Source organism: Podarcis cretensis (assembly GCF_951804945.1).
Source record: "Podarcis cretensis genome assembly, chromosome: 3".
NCBI lineage: Eukaryota > Metazoa > Chordata > Lepidosauria > Squamata > Lacertidae > Podarcis > Podarcis cretensis.
Genome location: NC_137172.1, coordinates 35,735,762 through 35,760,459, shown reverse-complemented (window position 1 = coordinate 35,760,459; position 24,698 = coordinate 35,735,762). Strand labels below are relative to the sequence as shown.

General features: G+C 41.4%; 1 protein-coding gene across 1 annotated transcript in view; it reads left to right on the top strand.

The window, feature by feature from the left end:
* BABAM2 (BRISC and BRCA1 A complex member 2) overlaps positions 1–22,481 on the top strand; it is a 153,084-nt gene extending 130,603 nt beyond the window's left edge. The window contains exon 12 of the mRNA XM_079969318.1: positions 22,127–22,481. Within this exon, the coding sequence (XP_079825444.1) occupies positions 22,127–22,190 (64 nt within the window). The 3' untranslated portion in view covers positions 22,191–22,481. The remainder of the gene's footprint in view (positions 1–22,126) is intronic.
* Positions 22,482–24,698: the final 2,217 nt, after the last annotated feature.

Sequence of the window (24,698 nt, the reverse complement as noted above, 5' to 3'; positions counted from 1 at the left end):
TCAGCTCCGTGAGAAACCATGGGGCTGACCCGGCTTCATGCAATTAGAGAGGGCACTTCAGAGCCAGACAGTTGATAGCCCTGGTTAACTCTGCATTCCAGTGGGCCACCAGGGAATCAGCTGAAAGGCCATCAACATGGGATAAAACATCCCTTACCACCCTCTGGAAACCGTTTGGATCCATTAAGGCGGGGGGCGGACCATCCAAATCAGTCCCACCTCCCTGCAGAGGGGAAGGGTCGCAGAGAAGTCCAGTTGCACCAGGAAGTGATCTGACCATGGCACTTCTTTTGTTTCACTTTTACTGAGTGTCAGATCACCCACATCAATAGAGGTGAACACCAGGTCTAAGTCATGTCCGCGACTATGGGCCAAACTTATTCAGGGACAGCCCCATGGAGGCCGTGTTTTCCATGGTCCGGATCAGCCCCTTGTAGGTGCTTTCTATTGACTTGTCAAATTGCAAAAATGTTGAAACAGCAACATGTTAGAGATCAGCAAGTTGAAAAAAATAAAATAGGTTTGATCACTCCTTGAAACATAGCAGAAAGCACCGTTCGGTTTAGTTTAGTTGTGATTAATGGATGAATATGCTAGTACCATTGTATAAACTCAGCAAAATAGAAATGTTTTCGTTACATGTTGATTGCTACATGTAATTAGTGCATTCTCTGTGGGGCTCCATTGCATTTGATCCAGAAACTATAGTTGGTGCAGAATGCAGTTGGGGTGTTACTGGGTTGTTGTTTTTATTTTGATTATATATATTGTGGTTTTTATGTTGATCTTTTCTGTGAACTGCCCAGAGATCTCTGGGTATAGGGTGGTATATAAATCCAATTAATAATAATAATAATGCCGCACAGTTGCGGTCAGGAGGGAGACCCTGCCAGTATATAACATCTTGTTCAGATGTTGCCGATTTGCTACCAGGCCAAGTTCAAGTTGTTAATATTAGCACATAAAGCCCTTAAGAGCTTGGAATCAGTTTACTTGTGGGGTCATCTTAATCCATATATGCCCACTTGACTGCCTTGATCTGCAGAACTGGCATTATGGCAGGTGTTGCATAATACTCACTCCGCACTGGCAAAAAAATCGATCTTTTAGTCTGGCAGCACCTGCACTTTGGAACTCCCTGCTGATTGACATCAGGCAGGAGCCTTCACTGTACTCTTATCAGCACCTGCTTAAAACATTTTCATTTAGTCAAGCCTGCCCAGACAAACAGAATTTACATGTGTTTTATTTCTTTTTAACTACTGCTGATTTCAGTCATATTTTGAATGTTTAAATACCTGTTTTTAACTGGTTTTTTAAAATCAATTTTGATTTGTTATATATTTTTTGCAACCCACTTAAGAAGGCATTTTGTTTGTTTTGCTTTTACAGTCAAGCAGTATATAATTTTGTTAATAAATGAATAATTTTTGCCAGGGGAATATAAAGAACTATAATTCTGCCCTCAGTTAAGTTTGTGATCAGTGACATGATTGATTTAAATTAATCTAAGGATGAATAAAGTGACTGGTAGAAGTGCCACCAGATAATTAGGGGGCTTCTCATTTCATGTTTTGTTTTGTTTTGAAGTATGTGGGCTGGTCGTGATTGCATGAAGGTATAGATTACAGTTCAGGGTGAGCACATGGAAATCTGAAAGCATCCTGGGAAGGGAATGAGATTCCTTGTCATTGTAAACAAAGGCTGTCAATTTAAGGTGACATCCTTGAACTTGTGAAACAGCTTCAGCTATGGAAACACATATTCAGTAATATGTGAAGGGAACTGTACACCTGAATTTGCTTCACTGTTGAAGGCGACCAGGTTCTGAATTCAGGCTGGCTGATTATTCTGTTTCGCTTTTTGCTTATTGTTACGTAGTCATGGAATAGACCTTAAAAAACCTCTCACATAGGAGTTCAGTATACAGCATTTTTAACTATCTGCAGTGGTGAATTGCAGCATAGTTAACCAGTGTGGTTGAGAATTTGTACTTTTATAAAATGCAGAAATGTCAAATAGTACCTGTCCTTATGGTGATATACTGCAGTGGGAATTTTTAAAGACATTGATCCTTCATGGGAGGTGCTGCCAGTTTAAACATGCCTACCTTTTATTGTCTTGTTGGGTGTGTCCTTATTATCTTGCCCTTCCAGGGTTCTGGCATGGGTGTTACTCAGAAGATCAAGAGAAGCAGTTATAAATCAATATCATCTCTCACAAAATATTACGCAGCATAGACAGGTGTAGTAGTATAAGAATTCGCAGAGGTCACTGTAAATTCTTATTATAAGACCTTTTTAAGAAAACGAACAAGTTAAAATACAGTGCCTTCACAATTTCTTCAAAAGTTTGGGGAAGACATCATAAAAGAAGATCATTTTTTATTCCCTCCTTTTCACTGCTTCTGGTTGTGCTCTCTGCCCTAACCATTGGACTGACAAAGCTGTTCGTATAATCAAGCAATAGCCTTCAAATGTGAGGTCAGTGGTGGTGTTCCTCCAAATACCACCAGCTGGAGGTTGAGACCAAACATTTTTACCTTCAAATGTGGGTTTCCCAGAGACATCTCTCCAACTACTGTTGGAATCAGGACTAGATCCTGGACTGTGTGGACCTTTGATCTGATCCAACACGGTTATTCTTATGCCAGGACTTAAGACAGTAAGGCTATGCACAAAATAATCCAATTCATGATTGCAAGGAACCAAGCCCTGCTTATTAGTCTTGATATTCAGAGGTTGGGTTTATTCTGTTAAGTCCCTTGTGAGGAACTTGAATGTTCATTTTTAGCTTTCATTATGCATTAAAGTCATATGGGGAACATTTTCATTTAAGAAACTTAGAATCTTTTTTCAGGTTTTCTAATTTTTTCATAAAAATTAGGAAACACCTATAAAATCTCTTGGTCAGGTTTCATTAGTAAAAAGAATACAAGTCGATGGTTGCGTTATTTACAGGCTATTTTATCAACTTTTGTTATTTTATTTTAAGTGCCATTGTTGAGTGAAGTGGTTGAGTGGCGCCGTGGTCTAAACCACTGAGCCTCTTGGGCTTGCTGATCAGAAGGTTGGCGGTTCGAATCCACACAATGGGGTGAGCTCCCATTGCTCTGTCCCAGCTTCTGCCAACCTAGCAGTTTGAAAGCATACCAATGCAAGTAGATAAATAGGTACCGCTGCGGCAGGAAGGTAAACGGTGATTCCATGTGCTCTGGCTGCTGTCACGGTGTTCCATTGCACCAGAAGCAGTTTAGTCATGCTGGCCACATGACCCGGAAAGCTGTCTGTGGACAAAAGCTGGCTCTGTTGGCCTGAAGCGAGATGAGTGCCGCATCCCATAGTCACCTTTGTCTGGACTCAACCATCCATGGGTCATTTACCTTTACCTTTTTTACTTTTTATGTTCAAAACACCCACCTTCTTTCTCTTTGCCTGTTTTCGTTTATAAATTCTTTCTACTTACGTGCCTCCAACTGATGAGTAATTTCTACACAAGCTTTCTCCATTTTTGCTCTTGCTTTTTATATACAAAGTGACTCCATATATTTCCCCTTGTAAAGCCTTTATTTATGTCCCGTATTTACAAATGGGGACAACGCACAGTCACATCGTCCTGAAAAATCTTGTTTCCTTTCTTAAAGAGATTTATGAATTCTTAGTTTGAAAATAAATATCCACTCCTGAAATATGTATGAATGCCAGTCTGCTGTAACAGCAGCATGATTTGAAACTGTTTGTTTCTCTGTCTTACCCAGTTTGAGTTGCTATCTTCTTTGAGGCCCGTATATAAATTTCCATGCGTATGAATGAAGTAGTATGGAGCAAAATGCAAATAGTAAACAGAACAACATGTGGGTCTTTTCTGCTTATCTATTTCTGTCCATATGCCTATTTGTGGTCAAGTCAAATTAATGAATAGGAGACTTTGTGGGGAGAAAATGTGAGTGCATTGGTAAGGATGTGAGCTGGAGAAAGTTGAAGGAAGTTAAAGGAGAGACGACAAACTGCATTATAGGAGCAAAACAAGGAAGCGTGAGAAAGTAGCTAGGACCATTTTAAGGGTGGAGATAGTTATAGAAGAAGGTAGATTGTAATGGATTGACCCAGAAATTCACTCTGACTTTAATGACCTATAAGAAAAACAGAAGATTGGGGGAAAGAGGACATCTATAGATTAGCCGTCAAGAGTAGTTCTACTCTCACAACACAAAAGCTGCTTTTGCAGAAAAGGGGAATGCATGGAGACAACTGCAGGCCAGTGTACTGAAACACACAGTTCATGGTAATCTATGGTGGGCATAAAATATATAGCTAATTGTGAACAACCAATGCTCCTATTCATGGTATAGATATAAAGCAGACCCAGGATTTTTGTTTCCATGGGGAAAAAAATGTTGTGTTTTTCTCTTCTTAAGTAGGCATTCATGTCTATGTAAACAGAACATACAGTCTCTCAGGCTGCAATTTTATGTAGGAATATTGTAAATAAAGCTTACTTGTTTGTGCACGTAATACTTAGCTATTGGAAGCATGCCGGATTAGTGTCTGTTCTCAGTTACGCTTTGTTCGGTTCCAGAAAAATCCCATGAGGCTTCAGGAAATGCAGGCGAGGCCTGGTGTTAGCCATGTTTCCATACCGTAGTCTAAATTCTAAAAAGTGCAAGTTAGGCATTTCCCACACATCTAGGCAAGGGCAGTTAAAATGTTTCAGCATCTTGTGAATCTTGTCCTTGACTATGGGGGAGGGAAGGAGGGAAAATTCTAGCTCATTTGGGTGCAAAGAAGCTACATAATAATAATAATAATAATAATAATAATAATAATAATAATAATTTATTATTTATACCCCGCCCATCTGGCTGGGCCTCCCCAGCCACTCTGGGCGGCTTACATAAAAACAAAAAATACAGTAAAATATCACACGTTAAAAACTTCCCTGAACAGGGCTGCCTTAAGATGTCTTCTGAATGTCAGGTAGTTGTTTATCACTTTGACATCTGCTGGAAGGGGGTTCCACAGGGTGGGCGCCACTACCGAGAAGGCCCTCTGCCTGGTTCCCTGTAGCTTTGCTTCTCGCAATGAGGGAACCGCCAGAAGGCCCTCGGCGCTGGACCTCAGCGTCCGGGCAGAATGATGGGGGTGGAGACGCTCCTTCAGGTATACTGGACCGAGGCCGTTTAGGGCTTTAAAGGTCAGCACCAACACTTTGAATTGTGCTCGGAAACATACTGGGAGCCAATGTAGGTCTTTCAAGACCGGTGTTATATGGTCTCGGCGGCCGCTCCCAGTCACCAGTCTAGCTGCCACATTCTGGATTAGTTGTAGTTTCCGAGTCACCTTCAAAGGTAGCCCCACGTAGAGTGCATTGCAGTAGTCCAAGCAGGAGATAACCAGAGCATGCACCACTCTGGCGAGACAGTCCGCAGGCAGATAGGGTCTCAGCCTACGTACCAGATGGAGCTGGTAAACAGCTGCCCTGGACACAGATTTGACCTGTGCTTCCATGGACAGCTGTGAGTCCAAAATGACTCCCAGGCTGCGCACCTGGTCCTTCAGGGGCACAGTTACCCCATTCAGGACCAGGGAATCCTCCACACCTGCCCGCCTCCTGTCCCCCAAAAACAGTACTTCTGTCTTGTCAGGATTCAACCTCAATCTGTTAGCCGCCATCCATCCTCCAACCGCCTCCAGACACTCATGTAGGGCAATACTTGGTTGACTCTGAATGAACCATTTCAGATACTTGAAAGTAAGACTTCTGTGGTTGGCAACTCTTTGCCCCTCCCCTTGATTAGAGAAGCAGGATAAATTATGCAAAACCACAAATATGGTTTATTTCAGACCTGGTATCCATATTCTGTATTGTTAGGCTACTGGAGCACCAGTTCCTTGGTAGGTTCTGCCATGCTGATGATGCTTGCCCACCCTCTGATCCCCCAATGACCATAGTTCACCTGGAAGCTACCATTTTCTTTCCACCGTGTCCAAATGCCAACTCAGTCTAGGGCATTGCAGATGGGGGAAAAGAGGGCTTTCAGGGGCAGCTGACATATGATTGTGGCATCTGGAATCTTATCCTGTCACCCCAAGTGGCATAGATGACAACATCCAGCGCATGCAGGAAAAAGAAAAGGTCAGGTGCCAAAAAGCTCCATCGCCACTCATTTCAGCTGCTATTCTTTGCAGTTTAAAGTTGAAGAAAAAAACGCTCTTCTGCCATGTTCCAGGCTATCCTTCTGGCAAACCTTAGGAAGGAACTCGGTGATGTGCACTTTTCAGAGGGCACTTTAAACCTGAAACCAGCAGGAGAGCTTCTTCTATGAAAGTACCTGCCAACCACATTTTCTGTGAATATTTTTAGCGTTAGAAATAATATTTTAAATTTAAAACAAATTGTAAGGAGAAATTTTAACTCTGCTGAAATGACTTTTAATCAAATGGATTAATTAACTAAACACTGCAAATCTCATTAAAAGTATTGATAGTGAGATTTCATTCCTGGAGCTGGAAAGCAGAGTGGATTCTGGGAAAGAACCCTAAAGGTCCTCATTTACTTCCTTTGAGTTAATGAAGCCTACCCTCCTTAAATTTGCACACTTTAATTTCAAGGAATTGTTCACTAAATAAAATATATAGTTACCGATGGGATAAAATGCCAACATCCAGAAAGACGAAAGTAGAAGGAAGCGCCATTTTACTCTAATATCACATAATGCTTTATTATTAAGATACTTAATGCATTAGTAGCTTAACAGCTCTTGTAAAATCCCCTTTAATTAGATAGATGCTGTGGTAGAGACAAATAAAAAACCAGTGGACCAAAAACGAATGCAAATGATGGTCTGTAATGGAGGAGCAATCTATATTGCAGTGAAATCTGTGTATGTTCATGACGGTGGGTGGCATTACAGTAGTGTCTGGCTAGTTGAATCACATTTTTCATGTACATTTTGAAAAGTGTCGTCTTGGATAGCTGAGTGCAGCTCTTAAGACATGGTATGTTGGTTTCTGACAGGTGCCTGCCAGGGATCTTCAGTGCTGTCATGCATAATGTGGATTTCAGCCAAATTAGGAGGGTTGGGAAACTTATTTCTGGTCACTTCTCATTAAATCTTTGACTTTGGCAAAGGAAAAACAATGATTAAAGATGTAATACCATGGTGGGAGATAAGCATATGCGAAATTCTTGACGGAATACAGGGTTTTCTAAATAACGAATATGCAGTATTGAAACATTCCATCTCAGCATTGTTGTAAATAGCAAAATTTCAAGTATTAAGTAAGGTATATAATTACATTTAGATTATTTTATTCAATGAAAGTATAGGATCTCTTATGACAGACAGTACATTTTTTTTTTAAGTGTAGCTTCCCCCCAATGCCCAGAAATGAGTACTCTTTAATTATGTATTGATCTACATAGTGGAATTCTTCACAAGACAATTTCTGCTCTCCAGAATGTGAACTGAATATCTGGTGAGAGATATTTCTCTGCTATTTCCTTCTGTACCCTAAATATGTGTGTGGAGACCTTGAAAATGAGCATGCATGCAGCATGCATCTTTTGGCCTGAAGGAAGAGGGAAAGAAATCCAAAAGAAGCTGAAGAATTGTTGCTAACTAATGTTGGTTTTAACTTGAGTATTCATCTATTTGCAGTAGAATATGCTAAACTAGAATTGTTGTTGTTTAGTCGTTTAGTCGTGTCCGACTCTTCGTGACCCCATGGACCAGAGCACGCCAGGCACTCCTGTCTTCTAAACTAGAATACTGCCATGCTAAATATTTGGTATTTTTCATACGATCCAGTAGTAAAATACTTGAACAGCAGCAGTGCTTCCAGTGACTCCCATCTTCATAGAGAGTCTTTGAGTACAGTTGCCCAACTACCCATGTGTCAGGGAACTGCCATCGGAAGGGCAGGCGGTGGAAGGGCTCACGGAGGTTAGGAGAGACTCGGCAGCAGAGGAGGGAACCAGCAGGGGGAGAGAAGCAGCTCCAAGGGAAAGTGAATCGGAGGGATGGCTCAGAGAGACTTCCAGCGAAAACAGTGGGGAAGTTTCAGGACCTCCTATAGGGACACCCACCCCTCGCCGGAAACTGTCGCGCCGAGAATCCAGAAGACGCGTTTCCGTTAAGGAGCTTCTATGCTGGAAGCGTTTCCGCAAACGCCCACTGTCGGATTCTGCCGGCGATTGAGGGAGTCATGTTTAAGGGGCTCCGCTATAGACAGAGCTTTGATAACCAGGCCAAACTCTGAGGGACTAAGCTTTATGCACAAGCAGCTCATCATCCCATCACACCATGGATCCACTGGAGAGTAATACCGTATTGGCCCGAATATAAGCTGTACCCGAATATAAGCCACACCTTTAAAATTGGAGGTGGGGGGAAGAAAAAAAGGAAAATATCCCAAATATAAGCCGTTCCATTCCTCACTGCTCCTGGCTGCATACTGGGGATGGAGGGGAGCCCTGCTGCATTGCCGTCCGCCTTTCCCCTTCCTCACTCTCTCCCTTCCTGGCCTTGGGGACAGGGGACTATGCACGGGGCAGGCACCGCTTTGCCATGCTCCTGGCTCTGTTTGCCCCACGCTCCTGGCTGCATACCATAAGGTTGCGAATATAAGCCACACTTTAACTTTTCACGGTCAGAATTTGGGGGGAAAGTGAGGCTGATATTCAGGCCAATGCAGTAATACTTAGTCCCCTTTTAACCAGTTTACCAACCAAAATGACTGGGAAAGTTTCTTTTTGGAATTCCATAGGAACTTGTCACACAACCAAATAGAAATGATGAGTTGATCTCTGCATTTGAATCTGGAAACTGATACCGTCTAGATTTATGACAAATAATTGCCTGTTCTGGATGGCACATGTATAATGACTTAGAAAAACAAACACATTCAGTTTAATTATAAAATAGTGTGTTTGATGGACCAACCCAACAAGATGCTCTCCAAGAACACACAAAACTTTTCATCTCTTAATGTAAACTTTTATGTCCCATAAGGACAGTCAAACACAACTACTGCATAGGAAACAAAATATATGGAATTTTCCATTACTTTTTTGGAACAAAAGAATTGTAGATGATAGTAATTAGAAATAGAAAAAGATTTTAGAATGTTAATTTGAATGTAAACAGAGCTTAATTTGAATGGAAGTTCATTTTTAATAAGGCCTGCGTCTTTTGTTAAGCATAATTGAAATGTTTTATGTGACCTTGGGATGTTCATAAACTTTGTTTATTGAGCAAATGCTTAACGTAAGACTTTCTTTTCTAGATCATAGGGATACTTCTGAGTATAATGATACATTACAGTTCCATCTAATCCTGTTATGAAATGTGACCTACATACCAAACCACACTTGAAACAATAACTATTTGCAGTTTTAAATTCTCGTTGTTTGTCTGAATAAACAGGACTTTAAAACTGCTAGGCATACATAAGTTAAAATGAGACAAGTCCATAAACATTTCATTGTATTCTTTTGTCCCACTTTTAGTTAGCGTAACTGTCACACAAGCTGTGACCTGGGGACACGTGATCAGGCTCTCTCATTAGCCATTGGCAAAGTTGGGCGACTTCCAGAGACCATGCATTAGAAAGGTGTGTACTGCTGACTGGACATCCAACAAATTGCTGCTGAACTTTAGAATAAACACATAGTGGAGGATCTGTGTGCACATGCCGCGGCTGCCTATGTAGGTGGCAGATATGGAGGTGAGGGAGACCGAGGATCCCAGAGCCATGCAGTTTGATTGCCCAGTGGTAGAGTGGGTTACTTCCTCTCAAGCTGGCTCCCCAGAGTCCATTTGTTGCAGAAATTGAAGAATCCTGCAAGCTACACCATCGAGACTTTAGGCATTGCTGTGTAGGAGCTCAAGTTCTGATTCACAGAACTTAAGCTCCTGCCTGCTGTACCCTCTCATGCTCCTAGCATCAAGTAGCAATTTTGAACTCTGGCAGTCACCTCTGACCTGCCCCTCAGCAGTTTCAGTGCTTGATTGCCACCACATATGCCAGAATCAGCTTGCCAGAAATAAGCTCACCAGTCTGACAAGGGTAGTGCATGGAGATTGGTCCCAGAAGGGGACAACAGTGTCAAAAATTGTACAGCAGTGAAATAGCAGCCTGTCTCAGGATCAGGATCAGGGTCCCCCATGTGAGTGAGTATCTCTGGAAGGTGGCCTTTACATGTGTGAGAGGATCTGTCTCAATGTGTTGCTTGCTTGTATGTGTGAATAAAAGAGGGTATGTCCATCTGTCAGTCCGTGTGTCCTTTGTGGGGTTGTGCAAAAGCCCAGCATAGACCTTGCACGTGAGCTTTAAAATAATCCATTTGAGCTGCAGCGCAAGTCAATAATTCCCTGATTTTTTTTATTCAGAGAACAAAAACCATCCATCATATTTATCTTCTTAGTGCCGTCTATGCCCCATGATGTTTACATGACAGGTCACTACTTCAGTGGGCTTACAATATAAAATTGATACACGGAAACAGAGGAAAGGAGGAAATGGAGGCAGGGGTATGTTACTGTTCCTGAGTGATCTGGAAACATACCATTTGAGGGGAGAACTTCATTTTTTAAAAAATAATATTTATTACTTTTAAACCTTACAAACAAGAAGAAAAAGAAAAGGAGGAAAAAAGAAGAAAAAAGAAAAAAAGAAAAAACAATACAATACAATATATAAACAATACACCACACAACATTAACGCATTAAACTAAACAGAACAGAACAAAAACAATTTAAAAACATACATCATACCATTTCAATGCCTTATCTTTCATTCCCTTGTTTCATCGACTTCCTCTCACCTCCCTTTTTGTATTCCACTTCTATTAATTGTTTCAGCAAATCCTTTCCATCTTTCACTATTTTCTGTCATATAAATATCTTAACTTCTTTTAAACTTATTTTCCATTAATACTATAATACTTATTTATGCTTAACTCCTTATAACACTTCTACTAAGGCCATATAATTTCATTCCAACATTTTTCTAACATGTTAATTAATTTTACCATATTTCTATAAATAAACTTTAAACTTTTTCCAATCTTCTTCCACCGTCTCTTCTCCCTGATCTCGGATTCTGCCAGTCATTTCCGTCAATTCCATATAGTCGATCAACCTGGTGCTCTTCTGTCCGAGGCTCTTAACTCTTTTCAAGGTACCTTCTACAAGTCGTCTTCGCATTTATACATGCACTTTACTTTGTCTTCTGCTGATCTTGTTCTTAATTTCCTTTCTTTGATGCTGAAGAGTAGGTCTCGAGGGAGCTCCAACCTAACAATGTTTTTATTCCTTCTCGACATGTCATCTCCATGGTTAAAACTAAAATCCAAAAGATATTTCAGGACGTGTTTCAAAGTCCCTCCAAATCTGCAGGTCCCCACAACTCCAATTTCCTCCTGACCCAGGTCCAGGTCCCAAAGGTCAGTAAATCCCTGCATGAGGTGATCTATCCAACTTTCCTTCTCCAGTCCAAGCAGGGTTCCAATCTGACTTTCTCTGAATTCAATCATAGAGGGCAACAACTTGTAATCATCAAGTTGCCTCTGTAAGGTTGGGGCTCTCTCCCTCTCCACTTGTATTACTTTAGGTTCAACAACCACAACTTTCTCCCTTGCTTTCTCCACCATTTGGCATGTCAAAGTAGATTCCTGTATCGGTTCCTGAATAGTTTCTGTGTAGATGTTCACTTTTTGTCCCAAATTAGTCGCTTTTTGTCCCAAAATATCAATTTTAATATTCATCACGTCCATCTTTTTATGGAGCTGTTCCAATGACTCACTTATCTTGCATAGTGCAATCACTAAGGCTTCTTCTGTCGACATTTTCAAGCAATCCAAGGTCAATCTCACGGTTTTCTCTTGCAGCTGGAGATTCCACCAGCCCAACTCTTGTAAGAATTTCAAAGGCTCCCTCTAGAGGGAAACAATTTCTGTTTGTATCAATCCTTTTAAGCACAGTTCAAGCAGTAAAATTAGTTTCAATTTTCAGCTACTTTTACTCCTTTTTCAACGCAGAAGGAGACGATGAAAACAATGTATTTCTCTTATTTAACTAACTGTCACAGTCAATGAACTTTCCCAAAAACAAAATTAAAAAATTCCTTCCAGTAGCACCTTAAAAACCAACTAAGTTACTATTTATTTTGTTTTGACTATGGCAGACTAACACGGCTACCTATCTGTAACTTTCCCAAAAACGTCAGTCTTACTAGCAGTCCATTTCCAGATTCAGAGCGGTGGTGATCCAACTTTCTTCACTCTCTCCTGCAGGCTTACACGATCCAAAATTTCCTCCCTCTTCTCCTGCCTCCAAGGGGGGTTTAATGATTTTAGCCGTTGGAGGTTTAATCCTTTACATAGGACTTTCCAAGACTTTAGCTTGCAAATTCTTTGCTTCAATCTATTTACAAAAGGGGAAGGCAGACTTCCTGTTTGAAACCTCCCCGTTTAAAAATCCAATTTTCCGTTCTACTCACAGGTAGTTGTTTAGAATCAAATTGTCCACAGGAACAATCCGGCAACAGCAATGCGGCTTCACTCCATGAAAGAAACAGTCAATTCGAAGCACCGCGCCGCTCACCCCACATCGCTCCGGAAACCCGAAACTGGGTCTCCCCGCGAGTAGGGGAGGCGCAAAAGGTGCCAGCCGAATCCCACGTTCACAGGCTTCTCCCGCCTGCGATTTTTAGTGGGTCTCCGCCTTCGCCGTGGCGGCCAGACCCTAAATTCCACGGAGCAAGTTCCTCCCGATCAGAGGAACTCCTCCATTGCCGGAGGCGCTAACCCGGAAGTGAGGGGAGAACTTCATAGGCAGTTTTCTTTCCTGCCACACTGCAACCATCAGTTGATTAGGAATGACATTTGTCCTATCACTTTTTGAGTTAAGTAACTAATGGCAAAAGATGCTGTGTTGTGTTTGTACTTCAGACATGAAGGTGCACATGGTTTTTATTTTATACATCAATACTCTGCCATTCATCCAAAGAGCCCATAGCTCCTTGTGTGTTATTCCAAAGCAGTTGCCAACGAGCCAGTGCACCGAAACCACAAGGAGCCAAAAAGTTTTGAAGTGTTTTTCCATGGCATGAGATGCAGTGACTCTGTTTCACTTTCCACAAAAGCCATGCAGATGTCTGTCCACCACTGTGGCTAAAAGACCTCTTTGGGATCAGTTTCTACGCGTTCTTAAATTTCACCTTTTTGCCTTGATCACTTCAGTTATATAAGTAGTAATAAAACTAAATTTCTTGAAATCACTTGTGTTTTTTATAACTATCCCCACCCCTAGTGCATGTCTCTGGGTCAGTGCATCTGGAAAGGTAGTAACCCTGTCTCTGAGAGCATCCTATTATCTGTCTTTTGTGCTTTTAAAGGTTAATTACTGGGAGTTGCACAAAAAGAGCCAGCCAGACTATCTGTGGTCAGGGAAGGGTTGGCCCTCTCCTCGTCAAATGCCCAAGAACAGACTGCTGTGGGTGGCAAGCATTTTCAAAACAAGTTTTCTTTGTTTCAGGACAAGTTGCTGCAAGAACAGGGAACTATAAAGCCTTTAGAATTACCAGTCTGAGCTTCAAAAAGTGTATAGTCAGAGGGATTTACAAGAACTTGGGTGCACTTTGTGGCCACACTGTTGACATCCTTTATGTAACATGACATTATTATGAATTGGCAACATCATAATTACAGTCTGAGATGAATAGGTCAAAGACACAAAGTCATATGATCTTTGCCCTGGTCTTTCTTGAGTTTAGCTATAGCTTTCATCTCATCTATGGAAGAGAGTGGAACGCTCTCCAGATTTTCCCTGGTCTGAATTATTTTGATTAGAAGGGATTTGGTCTGGATTGCAAAGCCTTTGATACTGAAAGTCTACTCTTGGCCTGCTTGCATAAATCATGATGCTTGGGCACTGTTGAGATGGAGTGACTCCTAATAAGATAAACAGAAATGCTTGATAAAAGCCACATTACTATGGTGTTCTCATGTTAATATTTCTGAAAGGCATTTTCTTCCACTTTTTTCCATTTATCACTTGGCCTCTGATTGCAGTGCCGAGACAAATGTAAGAAGAGAAGTTGTAATTAATATTATGATTTTTAGTTTGTCCTGTATAAGTTTAGTGTTACTCTGGGCTACGTGCAGATGAAGAGAAGAAAACAGGTCAATAAATACCTTAAAATGCACTTTGGAAACCATGCCAATTCTCCTGAAACCTTTTTTAAAAATGCAGAATTGCCCTTGAACTCATGGTTCTATTCAGACATGTGAATCTTCCAGCCTGATATGTCTCTGCAACCCTTTACCTATGCTTCCCATACATCCCAAATTTGTAATCCAGTGCCTCCTGCCTCTGGGCTCCCCATAACTGCCCTTTGGGCTCTTTCCAAATGCCTGTTTCTCTGCTTTTGTCCCTGCTTACTGGCCACTGTGAATAATCATCCTGTTCCTAATCTCCACCAGTCTTAGAAACTGGGATAGAAAAGCTAAGAGCCAAATGGCTTATGGCAGACATGTCCAATTCCCAAGAGACTGCAATCTACTCCCAGCATAGAAAAACTGGCAGTGATCTACGCATTGTCATTGGAGGGAGGAGGAGCGGGCGTGGGGTGGGTGGATTGCCCAGAGTTGTTGAGCTTTTTGTGGGGAGGATTGCAGAGTTTTTAAGCTTTTCCCCGTAACTTTTTGTACACAATAAGGATCCCACAATCTACCAGGATCAGCCAGGGATCTACGGGTAGATTGCAATCTACTGGTTGGACATCCCTGGCTTATGGAATCTGGGGTATGGGCACCAAAACAGAATGTCTAGTTACCACTGGGGGCGGGGATCAGCAACACTTGTTATTTATTATTTTGATAAGCATGAATTAATACGCAATTCACATAAGTAAGGTAAAGGGACCCCTGACTATTAGGTCCAATTGTGGCCGATTCTGGGGTTGCGGCACTTATCTTGTTTTATTGGCCGAGGGAGCCAGCGTACAGCTTCTGGGTCATGTGGCCAGCATGACTAAGCCACTTCTGGCAAACCAGAGCAGCACATGGAAACGCCGTTTACCTTCCCGCTGGAGCGGTACCTATTTATCAACTTGCACTTTGACGTGCTTTCGAACTGCTAGGTTGGTAGGAGCAGGGACCGAGCAACGGGAGCTCACCCTGTCACTGGGATTCGAACCGCCGACCTTCTGATCGGCAAGTCGTAGGCTCTGTGGTTTAACCCACAGCGCCACCCGCGTCCCAATTCACATAAGTAACATATTGTTAATATCACATTTTAGCAGAAATTGTTAATGTATGTTTAATTTGGTGTTGACAATAAAAATATTGGTACCATGCTTCAGTTTTCAAAACACTCTACTCTTTATTGTTAAACTGCTTAATATATTGTCTACCCTTAACATATACTTTGAGGCTTCAAAGCCCATACATTTCTGTAATCATTGAGTGTCAGCCAGGTGCAAAAAATGGCACCCAGACTTTTGGAGGTGCTCACAAATGGCGAATCTGGTGCCCTGCTAATTTCGAACCCTGATCTCCACATGAGTTTTTCCGTACTCAAACTGTGATCCTTCATTTTCATTGAGGTATAGCCATATAGCTTACCATCCCCTTCCCAGCAGCTAAAATATTTGTGCCAGTATTTGTGATTTTAGCTTTAGAGTGATTGATACTATAACACTAATTAGCGGGGGTAAGCACACCAGAAATAACTGGCACATCTCTTGAAAGCCACCAGTAAAGAGAAGCACAAGTGAGATTAGTTGACACTGCCCCCAAGTAAGAATAACCGTAGAGCATTCAGTGGTCTTGTAGAAGGAAATGGCACATTACATAATGTTGATGACTACGCTGCAATTTATTTATTTTCTCTTAAAGGCCTGTCACTTGCTATTGAAAATTGGGGTTAAGTCAAACCATTCTGTACTGGCGATGAATTGTCTACTTTAGGTGCTGACTTTACACTTCATACTTTCAACCATCTTTGGACCATCAACTGATGTTTGCTTTTTCTTCTTGAAGACACTTCTTGACATTTAAGGCACTGGGGCAACTATAGCCAGAGTATTAACAGATAGAAGTACGTCAACATGAATAGTTATATCATGGAAAGAAGGCTTTGAGGCTCTCACTGTCAAATGGCATGGCATCAGTGTGCTTCTTAAGCAAGTGAAATGTGAAGTTTTCCTTGATAGCTTCTAGAGTATGGATGGTGAAAGAAACTAATGATTTGCCTTGTATTGATACGTCCTTATAGTGTATTTATTGAGCCTTTGAACCCCAGCTTGCTGGATCAAAATCAGTCCTTCTTGGAACATTAGGAAGAGGAGATACCACAACTCTAGGGCCCTGACTCACAATTTGGCTAACCTAGTCAGTGTGTTCCTCCACACAGGGTCATTTAAAAAACAACACCCCAATTCATATTCCTTCTTTCTTTTGTTTCCTCTTCCTTTGCAACAGATTTTGTTGAACACACAGGAGTGTGACAAACCTCATTTCTAAAAGTGCGTGTCCTGGTTTGCAACCTTTTTTGGATTACAACCCTTCTTTTTTTTGGGGGGGGGATTACAAACAAAAAAAATTTGGATGCCCCATTGGCGAAAGCACGCCTTGGGTTACAACCTGTTTTGGTTTACAAACGGGCCTCCAGAACGGATTATGGTTGTAAACTAAGGTACCACTGTAACTGCGTAGGTTGAAATGCAGTGCCTTTCTTTCCCTGTCTTGAGCTCCACTGCGGTTATGGTCCAACATCCCCACAATGGGTTGTTTCATAGGAAGAGTTCCTTAAATCCCTCCCTCTAGCTATCCAAAGCAGCTGGTGCCTGTGGTGTGAAGGAAGGGGATGTGAAACATACAATATTATACCCTCTGTTGGTAGGGGAAATGCAACATTGAGCTTTCTTTCACTCACCTCTCTCTTGTCTCACTATCACCAATACCACTGACCCTAACTTAGGGGGTGGGGTGGACTCCCAAGCTTAAATGTTGAACTAGTTCAGCCTTTCTCAACCTGTGGGTCCCCAGGTGTTGTTGAACTACAACTCCCATCACCCCTAGCTAGCAAGGCTAGAGTTCAGGGATGATGGAAGTTGTAGTCCAACAACAGGTTGAGAACCGCTGCACTAGTTGATGCAAACTGAACAAATTTACATATCTTGTGTGGGTTCTGTGTACAACCACTGCACACTATCACCAATTTGAAATGCAAAGACATTTTTTCTCCACTCTAGTACTGCCAAACACAACAACAGAATACTAAATGCTAGGTAATCTACGGTCACCCACATGCTATGGTACCTGGGAAGACACATCACGTGACTTAAATCAACACCACATACAAGCCTAGCGAAACTACTGAAAACATGTAGGAGGAAATGTACCTTGACAAATTATTACAAAGTTCAGGAGGTGAGAGTGGAAGATCCAGCATGCCAGTGGCATATGATAGACATTGGAAGCAAATATAAGCAGCACGTGCACAGCTAATTTAATAATAGGGCAAGTGTAACATTTTCTTTTAAGTTTCATCACATCATTCTTTGTTGTTGTTGGCATCCATCTGTCTCGAAAGACAATGGAGTGTGCCTCCGGGGGTGAAGTGTTAGCAGCACCGAAATGACCTTCCTGGGGCACAAGCCTGGGCAGTGTGCATGCAGCTGCCCAGACAACAAGACCCACCCTGTTGTTGTTCTTGCTGTTGTTGTTGTTTTATATTGATCTATACCCCGCCTTTTTCCCTGACAGGGACTCAAGGCAGCTTACAGATAAAACAAGAACAACTAAAAAGAGAGCTGTGCTTCACGTGAATAGAAATTGTTCTGTTCCGCGTTTCACGTGTACAGAAACGTTTTTTTTGTTTTGATGCTTCTCAAAATTAACTTGGTTTTTTGTTTCTTTTACTGCAGTCTTTTGTAAATTATGGTGAAACTGTTTATCCATTTGAATGCTATTTCCATCTGTTGCAGGGCAATAGCTTCTTCAGTCTATCTCTCTTTTGTAGTAGCAGTAAGACTCTGGTATCAGCTACCCACATTTCAGGCATGCCAGATGGTATGGAGGTGAACTGCCATCTCCTTCCCTTGCCCTCAAGTTGTTACAAATTAGTTTATAATTTGTGCTTTCCCCCCACTCCTTTTCCACAAAGAAACTCTCAGCACAACTTGTAACTTCTCTTTACATTTATAACATTATGCAGTTAATCCTGTTTTTTCTTTTTTTTAATGGTGATCTGTATGGCTGTATCTTGTTTGCTTAGTCTGCAGCATGATTTTTAAAACTCTTATGAAATTGCACCCCAGTTGTAAGTTGACTAAATCTTTCACATACACATTTTGGCTTCTGGACTGGCATGTGTGCAACTAGCACTTACACTTTGCCTGCTTCTTCCTGATGCATGGTACCTAAACATGCATGTGTGTGCGCGCACACACACACACACAGTTCTTCCCTCCTGGCCCTACTTCCTGCTTACACATTATTTCCTCTTTTATTTTTATTTGGCAAATATAACAAGAAGAAACTTCCTCAGCTCACATTAGCACATCATTTTTTTCTCTCTCTCACACACACAACAGACACACACAGAGTCCCTATGTCCAAATAAATATCCAAATGAGATTGACAATTAGAAGATATACATTCAAATGTAGAAAGGGCAGGAGGTCTTCAGACCACTAAACAGTGGGTAGTGAGTGTTTTATACTTCATGGCTGGGAAGATAGTCTCTTTGCAACCATAAGGGTTTGTAGGATCACACCTTTTCTGTTTCGGTTGATATCCAGCCTGTGGTAACTGCACTGACAGCAGTCAAGAGCTTTCAGCACTTCTTGTGGAGGTCACTGCACACACAGAGATGGCTTTGTAGACCTTTAACCAATAAAGCGGTTTGTGCCCCTTTCCACAGATATCCAGTTTGGTTTTTAAACTATGATTTTTGTTTGTTTGTTTGTTTATTTAAAAAATCTTCAAACGATTTCCTTGAAAGCAAAAGCATCTTCAAACAATTCCATATAACATACAGATATAATGAGACATGGTAGGAAAGATAGATACAGAGTTTGCGTATCATTTTGACAGTTCCACTGTTGTCATTCTCTTAATCATTTCTTTTATTTCGTCTCAGGTACATTTAAGTGCAAATGTAGTGTCTCTGATAAAGCAGATCAGAGTATTCCTGTTTTAAGGCAACCATGACAAATCTGAGTCTATGTTTTCAGCAGTGGTGATGGAGGATATAAGATGTGCATCACTCCCAAGTTTCTTATTTATATGCCTGTTGCATTTATTTTTTTATTCTGCAGTCTACCCTTTTGCTCCCAGGCAGAACCATCAGGTTCCAACAACCAGTTTGAGGCAGGGAACAGGAGGCTGCATTGATTTTTACTGTGTTCCATCCCTCAAGATGATAGTAGAGTACAGTGTGGCGTATTTTGTTTTACATACCAAGCTAATGTTGTGAGCAACTGCATAATTTGCCCAAGGCTTTGTCTCCGTTAATGGTTTCCACAGGTCCAAGAATGGGTGGGGGGTACACTGACTCTATAAAACACTGCCTCTTACAGAAAAATATAAACACAAGGAGTGGCCAATATTGTGCTGTTGCAAAAAAGAGGGGAGGATATATTGCATGCAAGACATTGTAAACAGAGGTATCATTTTATTCTGTTACGGTTAGGACCCCTGTAGTAGTAGTAGTAGTAGTAGTAGTAATAATAATAATAATAATAATAATAATAATAATAATAATAATAGTAATAATAATAATAATTGATTTATACCCCGCCCATCTGGCTGAGTTTCCCCAGCCACTCTGGGCGGCTCCCAGTCAAGTGTTGAAAACAGTACAGCGTTACATATTAAAAACCTCCCTGAACAGGGCTGCCTTAAGATGTCTTCTGAATGTCAGGCAGTTGTTGTTCTCTTTGACATCTGGTGGGAGGGTGTTCCACAGCGCGGGCGCCACTACCCAGAAGGCCCTCTGTCTGGTTCCCTGTAGCCTCACTTCTCGCAATGAGGGAACCACCAGAAGGCCCTCGGCACTGGATCTCAGTGTCCGGGCTGAACGATGGGGGTGGAGACGCTCCTTCAGGTATACAGGATCGAGGCCGTTTAGGGCTTTAAAGGTCAGCACCAACACTTTGAATCGTGCTCGGAAACGTCTGTTTAGAAGATGGGTGAGCTAGTTTCTGCAAGTCACAAAAATCAGAGCTTTGTGTAAACAAGGAAAGGAAGAAGAAACACATTGTGCTTAGCTCTGATGAAGCCTAGTTGCACAACGGTCGTTTAAGCATTGGGTTCATTTTGTGTCAAACAACACATGTGTGAATATTCAGGGAACCGGTGGCAAATTGTTTACACTGTTGGACAATGAGGAAATTTGCACAGCATCCTTCTGGATTCCTCTTCTACAGAACGTTCAAAAGGAGTTGGCTTGTTTGTACAGCTAGATCCCATTTGCATTTCTATGATACGGTCAGATGTCTTTGTGATAAAGTCAATAGCGTTTCTTGAGTCTGCTTTAGGTTAAGGGAAGTTTTGAATTGCTGGGAAGTGGGCTACTTTGTTTTTGACATATTCCAGTTTTGTTATTCTATGGTTACTCAGGTTTTCCAACCTCCACCATTCAGAGGAATAATTGGAGTTCAGAAGCTGCTAATGTCTCTATCCAGATTGTGACATTCAGAGCTATTCCCTCCCCCCCCCCTTTACTTGCTTTAGGGATGCTTGGCATAGAATTTGTATTAAGAAATGCCTGGGATTTTGGCAACTTTGTTCATAATAATCATTGTAATAAAGCAAAGGATATAATTCACAGCTACCTTCTCTCCAGAAATTTACCCAGAACAGCATGAGAGGAAAGAGAAATATTAATCTGTAGAATAACGCTTCTACAGAAAAAAGGAAGGGAGGCTAGTGTCTGCTCAAATTTAAATTTTAGCCTAGCAAGTGAGCAGTAGTGGATTACATTTACTCTTCTTCAATTACAAGATGCAGATTATCATGAAACTGTTTGAATTTATTCAACTTTGGGGTAAATGTGACATTCTCTGCCCATTATTGGAACAAGAGAGGATTCTGAACCTAAACCTTTTTAAAATGTTCAATTAATGCACTCATCAGTTCCAGAACATACACAAAATATTCTGATTTTAAGTTACTTTAAAATACCATGTTTTTTTCTCAAAAACCTGAATTAACTGATCCCCTTAAGATCAACTCTAACTGCCTCTGGCAGCCTGCTCTGCTACTTACCTGAAAGCAGATTTTAGTTTATGACCATCTGCAGTATTTATTATCTCCATTGGTTGCTCTACTAAATATCCATGCCCTGTCATCATGAATGAATCCAGTTAACCCAAAAACGTGACAATCAAAGATGTCAGAGGTGCTCTACCACCTTACACTGAAGCAAATGGTATGACAGAAAATGGCAGGCATGTCCATTTCTTGAAGTTCTATGGAGGGGAGTACATTTTTCATGCTGATTGCTGCAAAATACTGCTCTGCTTAGTTTAAAAGAATTAGAGTTACTATATCTGGGCTGAGGGAGACAGGAGAGAGAGCCATTGTTGATGATACTTAGCTGCCTACAAAATCTATTTCAGTGGGAATGATAGCAGATTCCATGACAAAACACCAATAAAGAATCGCAGTAAAGAGTGGCTGGGGTATAAATAACAGGGAAACTCACTGAGAGTAAGATTGAAGTGTGCAAACTGGTCATGGCTCAAGACCTAAGAGACATATCTGCTGTTTGGTGTTTGTTTGTTTTTTAAATGAAGAGGAATATAGCCCTCTGATGTAGCAAGGATATCCCTTATACATTATTTGGGGCTGAGAGATCGTGCTGCTAGACTTGATCTGAGGCAGGCACAGGTGTTACACAAGGAGATTTTTAACTGAGAAAAGTTCTCAATCTGTCTTGAGGTTTGCACATTAGAAGATCTTGCCCTGTGCAGCATGTTCTCTGTTTCGTTCTGTGAACTGCCCTGAGACCTCCGGGTATAGGGCAGTATATAAATTCTAATAATAAGAATAATAATAGTAAATAATTATGTTCTTTACTAACTTCAACCCTTTTCTTTCCTCCACTAGGGCTCATTTCAAAACATTTGTCCCTCAGTTCCAGGAGGCAGCATTTGCCAATGGAAAACTCTAAGATCATAAAAGGGGGAGACAACCTCATCCTGAAAGGATGCCAAACAGAGTCTTATGTCATTGCCTGTCAACAAATTGCAAGATGGCTTCCTGCAAGTAGTTTGGACTTCAGTCTCTTGGTGTGTTTTGCCTCTGGGGTGCTGTTGTGATCACCACAGATTGAATTTACTCTTGTCTATATGAGGACCTTGGCTGACTAAACATTTTTTGCTATATTTTGCTCATTTTTCCTACATGCAAACACATTTCTTATTTTATCTGTGTGATCAAAATTAAAAATAATTTGCATAGATGTGCCCCCCCTCCCGTGATGCCTTATTTGTGAATTCTTTTTCTATACCAGTGTTTCAGGCTTTCTTGTGAACTTTTCCGTGATGAATTTCAACTTTTTGACATATTAGAAGTAAACAGAAAATAGCTGAGCAATAAGCCTTGTTAGACGAAGCACTGCCGTATTATGCCTTTGTAATTATTTGTATTCAAGATTTATCTCCAATTGAGTCTGAAAGAACAAAACCAGAGGAACATTTTAATTGCTACAGAAGGTAGTATGATGGCACATAACTCTTAGTGCTTCTAACTGGAAGTCCCCCATGTTGTAGAATTCTGCTTTGTACTCTTGTTATCAGGTCCAAATCTGAGATGAGCTATCTTTTCACTATCCAGTATGCTACCAAGAAATGTCTACCATTTGAATACCAGTAGTGTCTAAAAATTAAATGTGTAAGTTATGATGAATTCACATTTCACAGCACAGCTCTGATGAGAAACACAAATGCCACTATTGAACAGGCTTTCAACTTAACAGTGTCATTAGTACCTTTATTAATTTATAATGCATAGTCTTTCAACCTAAAATGTATGGTTTAGTTCACATCTAGATGACTTTATGAGAAAACATAATTGGATGCATCATTCTTTCTTATACAGGAATTGTACATTCAGCATCTGAGCCATTTGTTGTTCCTTTCCTGTGATACATTTCGGCAAGCCGCTTGTCTGACTAGCCGTGGACTAACTTCCCATATTTTGTAAATAGCTCAGGGTGCTTTCCAACAGGGAATCAAACGTTCGTAAATAGCATGCGGAAAACATACTTTAGTTCCGTTGTGATTCACAGAACAAAACTGAACAATTTCTGCTGTTGTATCCAGAACACCTCTAGTAGCCTAATATGACACTATACCTTGAAATGTAACTAACATTATAGAGTTGTATCTAAGTCATACTTTGAATGGCTGCTTAGTGGGATAGAACCCATAGAATATCATTCTTAGAAGGTTAGTGGACAGTACTCTTTATTATTATTACTACCCAATTACTTTGTCCCAGGGATTGGGTGCACCTGGTCAGCAGGCCTCTTTCTGCTGGCATTGTGTGCACAAGGGAATCTTGCTTCCTGATCCAGCAGGCTTTGTCTCTATTGCCCATTAGTAGAGATAGAGCCTGCTTCCCCTTGCCATTGCACTACCAGGATTTGTTCTTTAAGGCTCCCAATTGTGCATTAGCGCTGTATAACAGAAGATATTTTTAGCTGACGAAAACAAAAATATGCCATTTTTCCACCGTAAAACGTGCCCAAAGCAGATAGCAATAAACAATTTTTTTTAAAACGCAGAACATTTTTATTTAAAAAATGGGTTTTTTTAAAGCTCCAGCAAATTCAAACAAGACAACATCAACAATTCCAAAATCATAGGATAAATTATTACAATGAAGTAATCTAGATTTGGTGGGACACGTGTGGCGCTGTGGGTCCTCAGTGCCTAGGACTTGCCGATCGCATGGTCGGCAGTTCGAATCCCCGCGGCGGGGTGCACTCCCGTCATTCGGTCCCAGCGCCTGCCAACCTAGCAGTTCGAAAGCACCCCCGGCTGCAAGTAGATAAATAGGGACCGCTTACCAGTGGGAAGGTAAACGGCGTTCTGTGTGCTGCGCTGGCTCGCCAGATGCAGCTTGTCACGCTGGCCACATGACCCGGAAGTGTCTGCGGACAGCGCTGGCTCCTGGCCTATAGAGTGAGATGAGCGCACAACCCTAGAGTCTGTCAAGACTGGCCCGTACGGGCAGGGGTACCTTTACCTTACCTAATCTAGACTTAAGGCGGGATAAGTTCAGAACAAAATTAACAGACAGGTAAAATAAATGCTAACCCACGTAACTAGTTCCAATCTTGCATTCCAAGGGTCTGGCTTAAATACAGTTTGGAGCGGGCAGGGTCTTCTTACCAGACTAGGTCTGCTTTCCCCATCCTGGTGCCCTCAAGGTGTTCTGGCTTACCATTCCCATCACCCCTGACAGTTGGTTGTGCTACCTGGGACTGATGGGAATTTGTAGTTCCAAGTATCTGAAGGACTTCCATTGTCCAGAGCAGCCTTGTTTCAATACAGCTCAGAGGGCAGAGGTCTTCTCACCAGGCTAGGTGGCTTACAGGGCCTTCTGCCTCCACACCAGCATGTTGGGCTCAAATCTTTTGAGGCATGTGCGCACAAGGCCAATTTTCCTACAT